This window comes from Hakea prostrata, chromosome 1 (genome assembly GCF_041222555.1).
Source record: "Hakea prostrata isolate BN-2017 chromosome 1, UWA_Hpros_2, whole genome shotgun sequence".
NCBI classification, from domain to species: domain Eukaryota; kingdom Viridiplantae; phylum Streptophyta; class Magnoliopsida; order Proteales; family Proteaceae; genus Hakea; species Hakea prostrata.
The window spans coordinates 67,580,787-67,597,471 of record NC_142600.1 but is presented as its reverse complement, the minus strand read 5'-3'; the positions used below and the strand labels follow the sequence as shown (position 1 = coordinate 67,597,471).

Below are 16,685 nucleotides of genomic sequence, written 5' to 3'. Positions count from 1 at the left end.
CCAGCTACATGAATATAAATTACTAATTCGGATGCTCAGTTACAATGGATCAAAGCAATCTTTCAGTAAAAATTGCTGGACTAAAATTGTCTTCAAAAAATTGCTCCTTCTCCCTGAACTCTACTTGTGTGAAAGCCTTCGATATCTGGTTCTTGAATATAAATTAGTAATCCGGATGCTCTTCTGTGGTGCAGAGACATTTTTGGTGTAGCTCATTGCTCGGATGGTATTTTGCTGCTCAAATGGAAACTTGACTACATGTATAGTAAATTCTAGTACCATGCGAAAAAGATGCTTGGAAGAGCCAAATCCATTCCAATCCCACACTTTTTATCACCAAAGGTGTGTTTGGTTGACAAACAATTAATAGAAAGAAAAAAAAAAGAAATAATGAAACCAATCGTAATTGTCTCTTTCTCACTCTATCTTCAATTTTCTTTTTTCTTTTTTGAAGCTTTTGATAAGGCTTGAGAAAAAAAAAATCAAGTTTATTGACTTTTCCTTTTCTCACCAACGCACAATCTAAGAAGGAAATGCTAGTGAGGTGTAGAAGTGAAATTGGTTTGGTGTATTTTAGGTAGTTTTTATGATTTTTTTTTCATATACTAGTAGAATTTGATGGAAAGCAGAATTTAATATACCTCGTTATGCATGGTCAATAATATATTTTCTGAGCTGTCTATAAGCTCAAATGATTCAGGCTGTTTACTTCTGTGACATTGATTTCTCTTATATCATACTAATGAGTTTTGTATTTTTGTGATAAATCAGATTGCATTTCACATTGTCGCCAACTTGGGCGATGGAATTGGAATGCATTGAAATTGATTACCTTCTCGTTTTTGAACGGCAGCAGGAAGGAATCATAGCTCCTAAGTAAAATCACCTCCAGCGACCAGCTTGCAGAATTATTACCGAGTCATTTGGGCATGAGGAGTTCAGTCCTTATCTTCCTTGCTGGGTGTTTGCAGTCTCCACCCAAACGTCAACTTTCTGACATCAACCCAATCTTTCCTCATTTTTTATTTTCCTTGTATATTGGGATACAATTTAAGAAGTTTATTTGTATATATTTGTCACATACAGTAAAGCTATATAAGAGGAATCAATCCCATTTGGATACCAGCTCTCGCCGTATGAACAAGTTGTGAGGTCATTCTCTGTGAATTTTTCTCTCAAATAGATTTCCTTTTGAGTTCTACTTGTTGATGCCTGATGTCATACAGACAACTTCGGGTAATTGTGTTTATCGAAGATTGTTGCTTGAGTTTTGACTATTTTAAAAACTTTCACTACTGTTTTAGTAATGGAGTATTGAAGAAGAGAAATTTTATTTCAAACAATGTATTAGCTATTTTTATTGAATCAGTCCATCTGGGTATGATCCATATATTATGTGTCTGTTTTCTGTTCATCTGGGTAGGAATCAGAACTGAAGTAATAATTGCAGCCTATCGTATTTTTTCTGCACTGTAAGTAAGCTTAACAGACAAGATGCGAGCTGTTAGTGATTTGGTAGAGATTGTGATTTCGTTCTTCTGTGGAATTGCTTAGATTATCATCTTTTATGTGTTCTTGAGTATAAGAGTACAATCTGATACCTTTGCAAATTTTTATTTTTTTCACTTCTTTCTTGCAGTGTTTTCCTCTCTACAGCTTCTACAGAATTTTTTAAACAATGGCGGCTTCATCTGGGAAATCAAAACCCGGAAAAGCTTATTCCAAGCCTCCTGGAATTAGGTTCTTAGAGTACATAAAAAGCAACTCTGTTATTTCATTTAGAACTCACCAGAGCATTGTCTTAATTGTGACATTTTTAGCATATGCAAGCTTTAATGCAGCTAGGAAGACCACAAGCGTCGTCAAGAGCACCCTGGATCCTGAATCATCTAAATTGGACTTGAGCTTCCAAGGATCAACTGTGCTAAAATCTGGTTGGGCTCCTTTTGATGGATCAGATGGCTCAGCTCTGCTAGGGGAACTAGATTTGGCTTTTCTCGGAGTTTATTCCCTGGGAACTTACTTCGCCGGACCTTTTGGTGATCGGCTGGATTTAAGGGTCTTTTTGACTGTGGGAATGATAGGAACTGGTTTATTTACTTCTCTCTTTGGGTTTGGGTATTGGTTTAATATCCATTTCTTCTGCTACTACTTGATAATTCAGATGATTGCAGGTCTTTTCCAATCAATTGGATGGCCTGCAGTGGTTGCAGTAGTTGGGAATTGGTTTGTGAATAAGAAGAAGCGTGGGTTGATTATGGGTATTTGGAATGCTCATACTCCTGTGGGAAACATAGCAGGATCTCTCATTGCTTCATCTTTATTGAAGTATGGTTGGGGTTGGTCATTTATTGTTCCTGGTCTCCTTGTTTCTTTCCTGGGTTTGGTGGTCTTTATGTTGTTACCAGTCACTCCAGCTTCTGTAGGAGCTGAAAATGAAAATGATCAAGTAAAATTTCCCAAGCAAAATGGCCAGGAAGTAACACAACTTTTGTTAGAATCAGAATCAGAATCAGAATCAGAACAAGATGAGGTTGAGGATAAACCTATTGGATTCATGGAAGCATGGAAAATTCCTGGGGTTGCTCCCTTCGCTTTCTGTCTCTTCTTCTCCAAGTTGGTGGCTTACACATTTCTCTATTGGCTTCCATTCTATATTGGCAACACAGGTACCAATTTCTCTCTGTTTTAGTGCTTACCATGAATGAACTGAAATTGACATTGTTATCATCCCGCAGCAATCGATGGTGAGTATTTGTCGAATGAAACAGCAGGGGACCTATCTACAATGTTTGATGTTGGAGGGGTGGTTGGTGGGATCCTTGCAGGCCACATTTCTGACCACCTTGATGCCAGAGCTATTACAGCAGCAAGCTTCACCTATTGTGCAATCCCGGCATTATTCTTTTACCGGAGTTACGGATATGTCTCCTTGTCTGTGAACCTCATTCTCATGTTCATCATAGGAGTGTTAGTCAATGGACCTTATGCCCTTATAACAACTGCAGTGTCTGCTGACTTGGGCACTCACAACTCATTGAATGGTAACTCAAGAGCATTGGCAACAGTAACAGCAATCATAAACGGGACGGGCTCGGTCGGAGCTGCTATCGGACCAGTGATTACTGGCTACATTGTAGCAAAGAGTTGGAATGCAGTATTCTTAATGTTGATGATGGCCACTCTGATAGCAGGTCTTCTTCTCACAAAACTAGTGGTGACTGAGGTTACTGCAAAGATTCAGCATTCAAGGCTGGAAACTAGTATCACTGAAGTGTAGTTTATTTTAGCTTCTCAATCTACACTAGATCACTTGACTCTATGTTAAAGCATTCAAAAGGCCTCTGTCTCATATCCCCATATTAACACAGAACTTGTCATGAGTGAAGCCAGTGGATATGTTTTCATGAACTCATAAACCTATTTTTTTTTTGCTCTCAAAAACCCAATTGAATTTCCATAAGCCCAATTGCATTTTCTTAGACCCATGACACCATATACCCAACCCATTCTACCAATACCTCTTGGCATCCATTCTTAACTCACAATTCCCATTTCATTTTTGCTTTTCTATTCAATAAAAATGTGTAAATTTTTTAAAATATTAAATATAATGTTGAAAAAGGGGAAAATTTAAGTAGAATTATAATAAAAATTAAATAATCACATCAAATACATTTCTTTTTGGTGAATGAAATCGAATGCATTTTGAGTTTATGACATTGAACAAGGAGAAAAAAGTTAAGATAGCATACCATTTCTGATCAATTGATAAGGGCAGGTCATCTTTGACTTTAGGTGGACCCTACATGTCTGGGATAAGGTTCTTGATGTGAGTTTGCTAGGGTTCATTCACTGTGACAACTATCTCATGTGCTTTTGCCATTCAATAAATAGGTACTCCTTCCACCATAAATTTCAAATGTATGGATGCACTGTGGTCTTTGATTCCGGCGCTTATATTTTGTATATTAGTGCTACAAGTTGAATGGTTGTTGATGACACAATATTTTGCTTAAGTTTGGTTGCTGGAGGAATCGACTTACCTTTGTTATTGGGTCTCAATCCATGGGTCTGCGGATTGTAAATTTCCTTTTATTTTCAGGGATAGAAACAACTCACCTGGCTTGGAAAGTCTCGTCTGTTTCTGAAAGGACGATTTGACACCTTTCCGCTCTGTGATTTTAAACCTCTAAAGCTACATATTCATTCCATCTTGCTCAATGAAGTTTTTTTTTTTTCCAAAAAAAAAAAAAAAATAACAAAAAATAAAGTGAGAGGTCCATTTTGATACTAGAAGACTTTGAAGTTTGGTACAATTTGACCACACCTTTTGAAGGCAAACACTATTCCTTTCTGGCACAAGCAAGCGCTTGATACATCCCATCCAAAACAGCTTCTATTTGCGCCTTATATTCCTCCTACCACCTGCATATTTACACAAAAAGCTTAGCTTATCAAAAAGAAACCACCCCATCCTCAACCTTATATTGAGGCATCTTGAACTCCTACAACCACCAAAGTGTTTTTCAGAACCAAATGCCAATCGGTAAAGACTATCAAAGGCTGTGGTACCATAAAATCCTACAAATTCGAGAACTTCCAAGTTCCCTATTTAATTGGTGGTGCAATAGCCAAATCAGACAACCAGAAATTGATATTTCCCATTACCTTACCTTAAATCAAAATATTCACATTTTTTAATATGAAATTCATGCATTTCCACACATAGTAACAAGTGACAACAAATTAAAAAAAAAATCCAACAGAGCTTATCCACTTGCCACTTCATTTGAATGCACCAGTGCACACATAGATCGAGTAATGATTGCGCTTTACAGGTTTCTGTCCTTAAGTTCAAAGGTCCAACAAAATGAATGTGTTTTGTCACAAGACAAGAAAGAAAGAAATGAGTTAGTCTCATCTGATTTATAGCAAATAGGGCATATAGTATCACAAGCAAGATTCCATTTAGCTACCTTGGTCTTTACATTTAACGCATCATGAATAAGTCTCCAAAAAAAGCATTTATGCCTAGGATGGAGTGGGAATTTCTGAAAAAAATTCCACCACTTCAGATACTTAACTCATGGATGATTAAGATTAGAAGCAAGGTGTAAAGCAGTATTCCTAGTAGTGAATTTGCCCGTCCAAGATAACACACATTTCCAAGAGTTTTCACTAGTTGTAATCCTCATTCCAGTAGTCTCAAAAACAAAGTTAGAGGGAATCCCAAGATGATAAAAGATCATCATTCCAGTATTCATTAACTATTGCTTGATTAACCCCAATCAACCTAGAGTTAAAAAGCACAATCTTGAGGCAAAAAGTGTAAGGGGACATATCAAATCCAGGGGTCTACCCAAAAGTGGGTTGATTCTCCATTCCCAAGCTTTCTCATAACCACACTTCTTAGTATAGGTAAAGAGGAAGTGATGCTATTCCAAACCCTAGACCCCTTCTTTCTCCATACTTGAGGGTCAAAGGGGGAAGTTGAAGGGAAATATTTCCCTATCACCCTTGCCCAAAATGAGGAAGGTTCCATTATCAACATCTGTGATTGTTTAAGTAGTAGTGCTTGGTTTTGTATCCGAGTAGGTCTAAAACTAGCCCTCCCAACAATAAAGGTTTAGAAACATCTTCTTTCTTTATTAAAGAGCCCCTAACCTTACTCCCTATAGTTCCACACCAAAACCTAAATGCCACTGAGTTGAGTTTATTACATTGACCTAGAAATAGAGAAGTAGGAATAGAAAAACAGCCCATCAAAAAAGAGGGTACAACAGAGAAAACAACTTTTACTATAACTTGCCGACCTGCATACAAAAGGTAGTTCGATTTCCACGTGGACAGACAAGACGCCACCTTATCAATAATGAGAGAAAAATTCACCAAGATAGACAAGATGCCACCTTATCAATAATGAAAGAAAAATCCTTCACCTGAGATCTTGTATGAGACAAAAAAAGTCCCAAATTGTTATTCAAGGCTATCTCAGATATACCCAAAGTCTGACACAAAGAAAGACAATCCTACGAAGAAACATTAGAACTAAAGAAACATACACTTTTATCAAAATTCACATTTTTACAAAAGATGTTAGAAAATAGATCCAAAGCAGCTTTAATAGAGGCTAAATCATCATGAAGAGCGCGGAAAAAAATAAAAACATCATCGGCAAAAAACAGGCGTGATTCAAGACTTTGCTTGCCAATTTTAATACCCCTAGAAGCCCAAAAATCCTAGTATGCTAGGAGAATATGTGATAGCACCTCCACAATACAGATAAACAAATAAGGGCGCTAATAGGACAACCTTGATGAAGTCCCCTCGTGGGTCTAAAAAAATCAAAAGCTGAATCCTGCATTTTGATGGAAAACGAAGATGAGGTAACTAGACTTGCTATCAAATTAATCCAATCAAAGCTGAACCTAAGACATCTAAATACAGAAAAAAGCAATTGCCATTCAACCCAATCATAAGCCTTAGACAAATTCAATTTAATAGCAACATATCCCACCTTACCCAATTTTTTAGATTCTAGGAAATGAAATACCTTATGAGCAATAGAGATATTATCATATATATGTCTGCTAGGACAAATGCCCCTTGAAAAGGAGATACAAACTTATTAAGCAAAGGCTTAAGACGATTGGCCAAAAGCATAGCCACAATTTTATAATTAGTACTGTTGCACAAACTAATTGGTTTGAACTGGGTTATAGAACATGCATCTTCAGTTTTCAATATCAAGGCAATGAGGGTGTGATTAATACCAAAAGAAAACAAACTAGAGTTGAAAAAGGATCCTACTAGAGCAAGAACATTGTTTTGAATCAAATCCCAAAATTTTTGATAAAAGAATACTTGGAATCCATCCATTCCAGGCGACTTGTAAGGATTTAGAGAAAACACCACCTACCATAATTACTTCTTCCATTGAAGGTGCCAAAATCAAAGTGAGGTTATCAGAACTCTACAAAATCGGATCAACCAGACATTCTACAAAAGAAGCATCCAAGGGGTTGGAAGAGGAGAAGACTGTTCTAAAATAACCTACAAAAAGAAAAGCCATATCCCAAGGACTAGTAACATTTATTACCTTCCTCATTATAAATAAAATCCAACTTACCCTTTGGAGATCTTTCCCTGGCCATTATGATAAAACTTGGTATTTCGATCTCTAGCTTGGATAAATTCACAAAAAGATTTTTGCATCCAAAAGAATTCTTCACCATCTAAAATTCATTTTAGTTGTGAAGAGAAGTCCAAGTCAAAAGGAGAGTGTATGAGGGTTAGAGTTGGCTAAAAATACCAAAAACCCAATCAAGTCCCTGATTTGCACTGAATTTGCACTATGTGCTATAGACAAACGTTTGTCTGAGCTAGACAAGGATTTCTGTCTGGCTCTCTGTGACAAGATGGACGACCGTCTGGCTACAACAAGCTAGACGGACGTCTGTCTAGTCCCGACTTAAGACCAACGGCTAATTTTTAAAGGATTATTTTTTATCCAGACAGATGTCCTTCCGGACTGAAATTCCATAGAAATTTCTCTCCGGTGGGAGGTTGGGCAAAACAATTGAGTGCCATCTTTATAAGCCCAACCACGCCCATTTGAGAGTCTCTACCTTACCTATTAAGCATTTACTATCTCACAACTCTCAAAGCTCTCAAATTGGTGAACAAGCATTGATCACTTGCCTTCCAACTTTACTCAATTTTGAAAGACTTTTCAAAGTTGTTAAGCAAGCTCATTGGAGTAAAGCTTGGAGTGATTGAAGGTTATTGGCACTTCATTAGTGATGCATCTCTTCCATTGAGCATTTATTCATCATTGCATCACACTCACACAAGTGTCACTCCCCTTGTATGAGTGTGATGCAATGATGAATAAATGCTCAATGGAAAAGATGCACCGCTAATGAAGGTAAAGTGCCACTCCCCTTGTTAGGTAATATTTTCCAATTCTTCAAATTGTATTGTTGTTCAATTGTAATCTAGGTTGATTATAATTGGTAGAGGGTACTCTTGCCCTATTTAGAACAAAGATTGTAAAGGGTGCTTTTGCCCCTACTTAGAACAAAGATTGTAAAGGATGTTTTGCCCTATTGAACATAAATTGTAAAGGGTTCGATCTTTACCCATTGTATTGAAAAATAATCACTAGTGGAATACTCTCTTGAAGCCAAGAGAGGAGTGAACGTAGATTTGCAAAGTCAAACCACTATAAAAGACTTGTCTTATGGATTGATTGCATTACCTTATTATCATTGAGTTTACAATTTATCTTGTATTTGCAATTAAACCGAAAAATTAGGCAAATCCACTAGTTACAACCTATTACCCCCCCCTCTAGGTTTCCTTAGCAAATAATTAATCATATGTACAAAGAATAGGGAGAACAAAAATGGCAACTAACTTTACAACACTAGGCCAAAGGGGAAGCAACTTCTTTTCAATAAGAGCCATGAATAATTTTGTTTGCCTTTTGTGGAATGGGTTAAATGGGTTGAAATCGAATAAGATTTGGTTTTTGGCCATTCGATTTAGTCTAAGGGGCCACACACAGGTTGGCCCAAACCAACCCGAAATCGTTCGAGCTTTGCCCTCTAAGCACAAACATAGCCCATCAAGGTTTCGTTATAACAAGCCGGTTCAGTTTTGCTTTAGCAGTTTGGGTTGCAAATTGACACCCCTACCCACGGCCACCCCGGTAACAAAGTGTTAGCACTTCTAGCACCCCCACAGTTGAATATTCCGGTGAAGAAGCTTACCCCTGCGGAGATGAAACAGAGGAAGGAGAAGGGCCTCTACTTCAATTGCGATTAAAATACATCACAAGCCATCTATGTAAGACGATGCGGTCCCTATTTTTGCCATAGTATGATGAAGGAGATACGGCTACTGCCAATGGAGCTGGCGAATCTTAAGGTGAATTGTCTGAACTTGAGAAGGAGGCGATAGTACCAGTGGCAGAGTTGTCAGTGCATTTGTTGACGGAAGCGAATTCCTAAGTACACTAAGGTTTGTTGGGATCATTGTAGGTAAACCAGTTGAAGTTCTGCTCGATGGAGCATCCACCCACAATTTCATCCAGAACCAAACGGCCCAACACTTAGGTATGGTGATGGAGGTGGCACATCCAATTACTATCATGGTGCAAGATGGTACCAATTGAGGTTTGAAGGCTTAGTGCATGGTTGCAATTACAAGGCCATTGAAATTTAGTGAAACCCACATTTTACCAACGTTTTGAGTGGGTATCATCCTTGGGGTTCAGTGGGTGGCCTAGTTAGGGGCCCATGGTTTTTTATTATGGAAACAGACTATGGAGTTTGAACAACAAGGTAGAGGGTGCTTCTAAGAGGAGAAATGGACCATGCACCAGCCCAGATTCAGTATCATGAACTACTAACATTCCTTTTGCATGACTTTCCTTACCCCTGTACACAAATGATTTCCCATTGCTATTCGCATGCATGGCATATTCCTCTAGGAAGCATGGTTTTTTTATGGTACAGGTGGTCCTACGCACGTCTTCTCCCTAAGATTGTGGGCTAACGTTTCCCTCCTGTGGTTGTGGGCTAGCCATATCCCCTACTCTACTCAACACCATAATAGTTCGTTTGTGGATCGATCAACAATGAGTACCAATAAAGGTTTAAATAGAAAGTAAGATGAAATGGTTCACCGTTACTTTCTTTTCTTTTAGTCCTGCTCCTGCCTTGGAGATTAAAAATGTCATTCTAGTTTCTATACGCTTAGGGTTTCATAATTGTTTTTTTTTCTTCGATTGATTAAGGTAGGAAACAATTACGTATAACACTAGGGAGGTTGAAACCACAACCTCTAAATTAAGAGGTGTTGGTCATTACAAACTGAACTACCCTTTCATGGCCTGGATTCTGTTGTCTCAAACCTAACCAATGCACCAAGGTGCTCTTGTTTCTCTAGGTTGTAGGTTAATTTGGTTATTGGGGCTGAACTGATTTTGATATGATGTGAATAGAAAATTACTTTTGAGGGGCAGGTCTTGGTGCAATGGTCAATAGATGAATTACATTTGTAATTCTATATTATGTACATCAAATAGTAATCTAGTTGTTCTTTTATGGTGCAGGGGTTTGTATGACATCTTTTGGTGAAGCGCCAGAGGCATTCATCAAGCTTAGTGGAACTAACATGCGTGTGTGTTTTTTTTTTTTTTTTTCTTTTCTTGTCTTATCTTTGTCTTTTCTTGTGGGGCATAAAAAATCACTTCTAGGGACCGGCTTGCAGATTTATCACCAAGTCATTTGGGGCTTTGGGCATGAGGAGTTTAGTCCTTACCTTCATTGCCGTGTGTTTGCAGTCTTTATCCACACAATCTTTTATTTATTTTTTTCTTTTCCTTCAATCTTGGGATGCAAGTAATAAATTATTTGAATATTTTGTCACATATATAAGTGAAAACAATCCCATTTGGATACCAACTTACCGTATGAAGGTGTGAGGTAATTCTCTGTGTATTCTTCTCTCAAATAGATTTCTTTTCAAGTTCTACTTGTTGATGCCTGATATCATACAGAAAACTTCTGCGGGATGTGTTTATCGAGGATTGTTGCTTAAGTTTTGACTATTTTTTATAAAAAAATCCCTTCCCGTTTTAGTAATGGAGACTAAAAGAAAAGGATTTATATTTCAAACAATCTATTGAATCAGTCCATCTGGGTATAATCCATTTATTATGGGTCTGTTTTGGCGTTCATCTGGGTAGGAATCAAGGGTTGCAGCTATGGTTTGAAGTAAAAGTTGCAGCTTCATTTATTATTTCTGCTGTATAAATATGCTTAATGTTCATGATCTGAGCTGTTAGTGATTGGGTAGAGAGTATGATTTGGTTCTCCATGGAATTGCTTAGATCATCATCCTTGTATGAGTTCTGGAGTGTAAGATTACAACCTGATACCTTTACAATTCTTCTTCACTTCTGTTCTTGCAGTATTTTCCTCTCTGAAGCATCTACAGAAATTTTTAAACAATGGTGGGTTCATCAGGGGAATCAAAACCCAGAAAAACTAATCTCAAGCCTCCTGGAATTCGGTTCTTAGAGTATATAAAAAGCAACTCTGTTATATCATTCAGAACTCACCAGAGAAGTGTCTTAATTGTGACATTCATTGCATATGCTAGCTTAACTGCAGCTAGGAAGACCACAAGCATCGTTAAAAGCACCTTGGATCCTGAATCATCTAAATTGAGCTTGAGCATCCAAAGATCAACTCACCTGAAAAATGGTTGGGCTCCTTTTGATGGATCAGATGGTTCAGCGCTACTAGGGGTACTAGATTTGGCTTTTTTCGGAGTTTATTCATTGGCAACTTATTTTGCTGGACCTTTGGGTGATCGGATGGATTTGAGGGTCTTTTTGACTCTGGGAATGATGGGAACTGGTTTGTTTACTTCTCTCTTCGGGTTTGGGTATTGGTTTAATATCCATAGTTTCTACTACTACTTGATAATCCAGATGATTGCAGGTCTTTTCCAGTCAACTGGATGGCCTTCAGTAGTTGCAATAGTTGGGAATTGGTTTGCAAATAAGAAGAACCGTGGGTTGATTATGGGCATTTGGAATGCTCATGCTCCTGTTGGAAACATGGTAGGATCTCTCATTGCTTCATCTTTATTGAAGTATGGTTGGGGTTGGTCCTTTGTTGCTCCTGGTCTCCTTGTTTCTTTCCTAGGTTTGGTTGTCTTTCTGTTGTTACCAGTCACTCCAGCTTCTGTAGGAGCTAAAAATGAAAATGATGAAGTAAAATTTCCCAAGCAAAATGGTCAGGAAGTAACACATCCTTTGTTAGAATCAGAATCAGAGTCAGAACAAGATGGGGTTGAGGATAAACCTATTGGATTCATGGAAGCATGGAAAATTCCTGGAGTTGCTCCCTTTGCTTTTTGTCTCTTCTTCTCCAAGTTGGTGGCTAACACATTTCTCTATTGGCTTCCATTCTACATTAGCAACACAGGTACCAATTTCTCTCTGTTTTGCTGCTTACCATGAAATGAACTGCAATTGTTGCTGTCTTGGTTCTCAAGATAGATAGATAGATAGATATTGACATTGTTATTATCCTGCAGCAATCGACGGTGAATATTTGTCTGATGAAACAGCAGGGGACCTATCCACAATGTTTGATGTTGGAGGGGTGCTTGGTGGGATCCTTGCAGGCCAAATTTCTGACCACCTTGATGCCACAGCTATTACAGCAGCAAGCTTCACCTATTGTGCGATCCCAGCATTATTCTTTTACCAGAGTTATGGATATGTCTCTTTGTTTGTCAACATCATCCTCATGTTGATCTTAGGAGTATTTGTTAATGGACCCAAATCCCTTATAACAACTGCAGTATCTACTGACTTGGGCACTCACAGCTCATTGAATGGTAACTCGAGAGCATTGGCAACAGTAACAGCAATCATAAATGGGACGGGCTCGGCCGGAGCTGCTATCGGACCACTGATTACTGGCTACATCATAGCAAAGAGTTGGAATGCAGTATTCTTAATGTTGATGATGGCCACTCTGATAGCAGGCCTTCTTCTCACAAAACTAGTGGTGGCTGAGGTGACTGCGAAGATTCAATATTCAAGGTCGGAAGGCAGCATCCGGCTAAGGCCAGAAACTACCATCACTAAAGTGTAGTTTCTTTTAGCTCCTCAATCTCCAATAGATCACTTCACTATATTAGAGCATTCAAAGGCCTCTTCTCATCACAAAACTTGTCATGACGAGTAGAGCCAATGGATATGTTTCATGAGTTGTTGGTATGATTTTAAAGATCAACCACTACTAGATCTATATAATGACATAAATGTGTTTCACATTATGTAATAAGTGTTATAGTTATGATATTTATAACAATGGTCTTATACAAGATAGACTGTACAAATACAAGACAACACGTGCCCATACGATGTCATATACTATGCATCCTCAACACACCCCAGCAAGCGAAGCACATCCTTGACTGCAAGCTTGTCTCTCAAAATACAGAACCAAAGTCGAGACAAAGGTTTGGTAAAACCGTTAGCTATTTGATCAACAGTAGAGATAAAGCGCACGACCAAACTTTTAGTAGAAACAAGCTCCCGCACATAGTGAAAGCCAATCTCAAGATGTTTCGTTCATGAAAGAAAAATAGGATTTAGCGGTGAGAAATGTGGCACTCAAGTTATCACAACAAACCGTTGGTGCAGCAGGTAAAAAAACTCCAAGCTCATGAAGAGATCGAATCCAAAAAATCTATGTGGTGGTAGAGGCAATAGCACGACTCGGCCTCAGTTGAAGAGCAAGAGACAATACGTTGTTTGCGAGATCCCCAAGATATCAAATGATTTCCAAAATAAATGCATAGCCCAGTAGTAGAGTGACGAGTGTCTAAATCACCAGCCCAATCAGAGTTCGAATAGGCTTTTAGACAAATAGTGGATTGTAGGCCAAAGTGAAGCCCAAAAGAAGATGTGCCTTGAAGATACCTCAAAATGCGTTTGACTGCAGCCCAATGGAGATCTGTTGGCGAATGCATAAATTAAGCAACATGCCCAACGGCATAAGAAATGTTCGGTCGAGAAAAGGACAAGTATTGTAAAGCACCCATGGTCTGACGAAATAATGTACCATTAGATAACGGAGAACCACTTGTAGCTGAGAGAACAGTGGAAACCAAAGGAGTAGCAATGGGCTTTTCATTTTCCATATCAGTGTGGGCCAAGAGATCTAATACGTATTTTTGTTGACTCAAAAATGGATTCTCTGAATCAGGATGGGCCTCCATGCCCAAAAAATAGTGTAACTTACCAAGTAATTTGATAACAAACACTTCATATAAAGCCCGTATAAGAGAATCTATAGCATGTGTATTATTCCCCGTGACAAGTATGTCATCCACATATAGGAGAAAATACAGCACAATAGACCCTTTGCGGAAGATGAACAACGACATATTAGACTTAGAGGCGACAAATCCATGGGATATAACAAAATTACTCAATTTCAAGTACCAAGCTCAAGGGGCTTATCTTAGCCCATACAATGATTTCCTCAATAAGCAAACAAAATTGGACTGAGATGGATCATTGTACCCAGGAGGCTGAGACATAAACACTAACTCAGTCAAATCACTATGTAAGAAAGCATTGGTAACATCAAATTGGCGCACAAGCCAAGCATGGGTAACGGCCAAAGATAATACAAGATGTATTGTGACGGGTTGACTACAGGACTAAATGTTTCTCCAAAATCAAATCTAGGCCTTTAATGATAGCCCTTGGCAACTAAACGAGCTTTATAATGGGAAATAGACCCATCAGGATTTCGCTTAATTGGGAAACCCATTTGCAGCCCACAACATTTTGAGTAGAAGTAGGTGGACTAAAACCCAAGTTTTATTTTTAACCAATGCATTTAATTCTTCCTCCATAGCCCGACTCCACTGTGGATACTTTGTTGCTTGAGTATAACTGGTAGAAACATAATCCATGAAATTAGTGGCACTAAGTAAATTAAGGCGAGTAATGGGTTTTAATGAACCGGTTTGAGATCTGGTTATCAATCTTGAATGTGTAGGAACTGTAGTGGGTACTAATGTAGGCAAAACGTTATTTGGAATCAGCAGAAAGATGCATAGGTGTTGGCCCAGTAGATAAATCACAATTGCTACCATAAACAACTTCAATAGGAGCATGAGACCCACTATCAACAGGTAACTCATTAGGACCAACAGGCAACCCATTAAAAGCACTCCTATAACAACAATTCACAACATTTGGCTTCAAGACAAATAATATTTTTACATGGCCCCTTAGAAGTAGTGGGTGGAATAGGTAGAACACCATGATTATTACTTGACACAGTATTAGAAGCATTGTGGGTAATATTAGGCAAAACCATGGATCCTCGTGTCGGCGATATATCACCGACACGAGGCGATATTTCGACTTGTCGCTGGGGGGCGACACGACACCCCCCAGCGACACCGACAGAACCAAAAATCGTCAAAAAGTCGACGAAAAATCGGCTATTTGTCGCCGAACCAGTGAAAAATGAAGATTTTTCTGCCGGCGGTGTGAGTTCGGCCACTGTTGGTGCTGCTGAATGCAACGAAACTGAGTGCTTCTGCCAGCGGAATGAGTTCCTTTGGTCTCCAACAAGTCGCCGGCTAGAGAGAAGAAACTTGGGAGTTGGGGCAGACTACAGAGATCTGAATCACCTGAATGGATGATGACGATGATGTTGTCGTCGATGTCGACCAGGGCAGTGAGTGTCCTCCTTCACTCCTTCTCCAACTCCGACAGACGGCAACATAAATGCTGCTGCAAGCCTGCAACTCCGACAAGGCGGCAGCAGAAATGGTTGGGTTCCAAAATTTCCAACTTCTCTTTGATCACTTTCTTCGATATTTCCATTTCAGTATTTGTAATCTGGTAAACGTAGACGTTACCCATGTCAAGTGTTAAATTGAGTGAGAAAAAGTAGAAACAGAAATAGTTTTTGGTGCGATTTTTTGACCACAGTCCCACCGTAAAAGACAGTCCTTTTCCGACTCCGATGATGCCGCCTCTGCTGCAAGCTTGCAACCTGCAATTCTTCCCACCGTCGACTCCAATGATGATGCCTCTGCTGCAACCTGCAATTCATTCTTCTCTCTATCTCTCTCCCTCTGTCTCACTGTATCCTCTAATCTCTCTCCTAGCTCTCGGTTCCGTTGCTCTGCACCGTCTCCTTTTGTTTCCCACCTGTTGAAGAGAAGAAACTGTAATCACCGTCTCCCTCTGTCTCGCTCGACTTCGCTCGACTTTTGGCGACATGTCGCCCGAGTCGCCGTGTCGCCCGGGTCCGACACGGCGACACAGGTCGACATGCCGAACCTTGGGCAAAACAGGGGCTTGGGCATCAGATAATGAAACAACAATATGGAAAGGAATTGGTGGAATGAAAGACACAGTAGAGGGAGGAGCAGTAGAAGATAGAGAAGAAGCCAAAGTAGCATGATCAGAAGACTTGGAAAACCATGAAAGATCAAATAAAAAAGATGAAGAAACAGTAGCACAAGGAACCACATCTTCAACAAATCTTAAATTTCTAGAAATATAAATGCGATTAGTGATAGTATCAAGACATTTATATCCTTTATGTTGAAGGGAATAACTGATGCACAAACATGGAGTAGAACGAAGAATAAGTTTGTGTGATGCAAAAGGTCTCAAATTAGGATAACACAAACACCCAAAAATTATTAAAAAAGACAAATCAAGTGAATGTTTGAACAAGGCTTGATATGGAGAGATGCCATTAAGAACAAAACTAGGGGTACAATTAATTGCATAGACTGCTGTTTGTATGGCAGCATGCCAACAAATGGTTGGTAAGCCAGCATGAATAAAAGAGCCAAAGCAGGTTCAACTAAGTGACGATTCTTACATTCTGAAAGTCCATTCTGTTGAGGAGTATGGGGACATGAAAAACCAGGACATATACCATTTGAAGCTAAAAAAGGAGCAAGCTTAACATACTCACCAACCCTATCAATTTGTAATGACCGAATAGAACATTGGAAATCATTTTCAACCAATGATTTAAAACGAACAAAAATAGAGTGAACATCTGATTTATTACACATTGGATAAACCCAACAGTATCTAG

At 38.9% G+C, this 16,685-nt stretch overlaps 1 protein-coding gene and 1 pseudogene across 1 annotated transcript; both read left to right on the top strand.

Moving 5' to 3' along the window:
• Positions 1-1,678: 1,678 nt before the first annotated feature.
• Positions 1,679-3,353, top strand: LOC149029523 (putative glycerol-3-phosphate transporter 1 pseudogene; annotated as a pseudogene).
• Positions 3,354-10,502: 7,149 nt separating this feature from the next.
• LOC149029522 (putative glycerol-3-phosphate transporter 1) lies at positions 10,503-12,901 on the top strand. Its single transcript, XM_089150982.1, has 2 exons — positions 10,503-12,008; positions 12,121-12,901. The coding sequence occupies exons 1-2, from the start codon at positions 11,024-11,026 to the stop codon at positions 12,684-12,686; spliced, it is 1,551 nt and encodes a 516-aa protein (XP_089007108.1). The 5' UTR covers positions 10,503-11,023; the 3' UTR covers positions 12,687-12,901.
• The last annotated feature ends 3,784 nt before the right edge of the window (positions 12,902-16,685 follow it).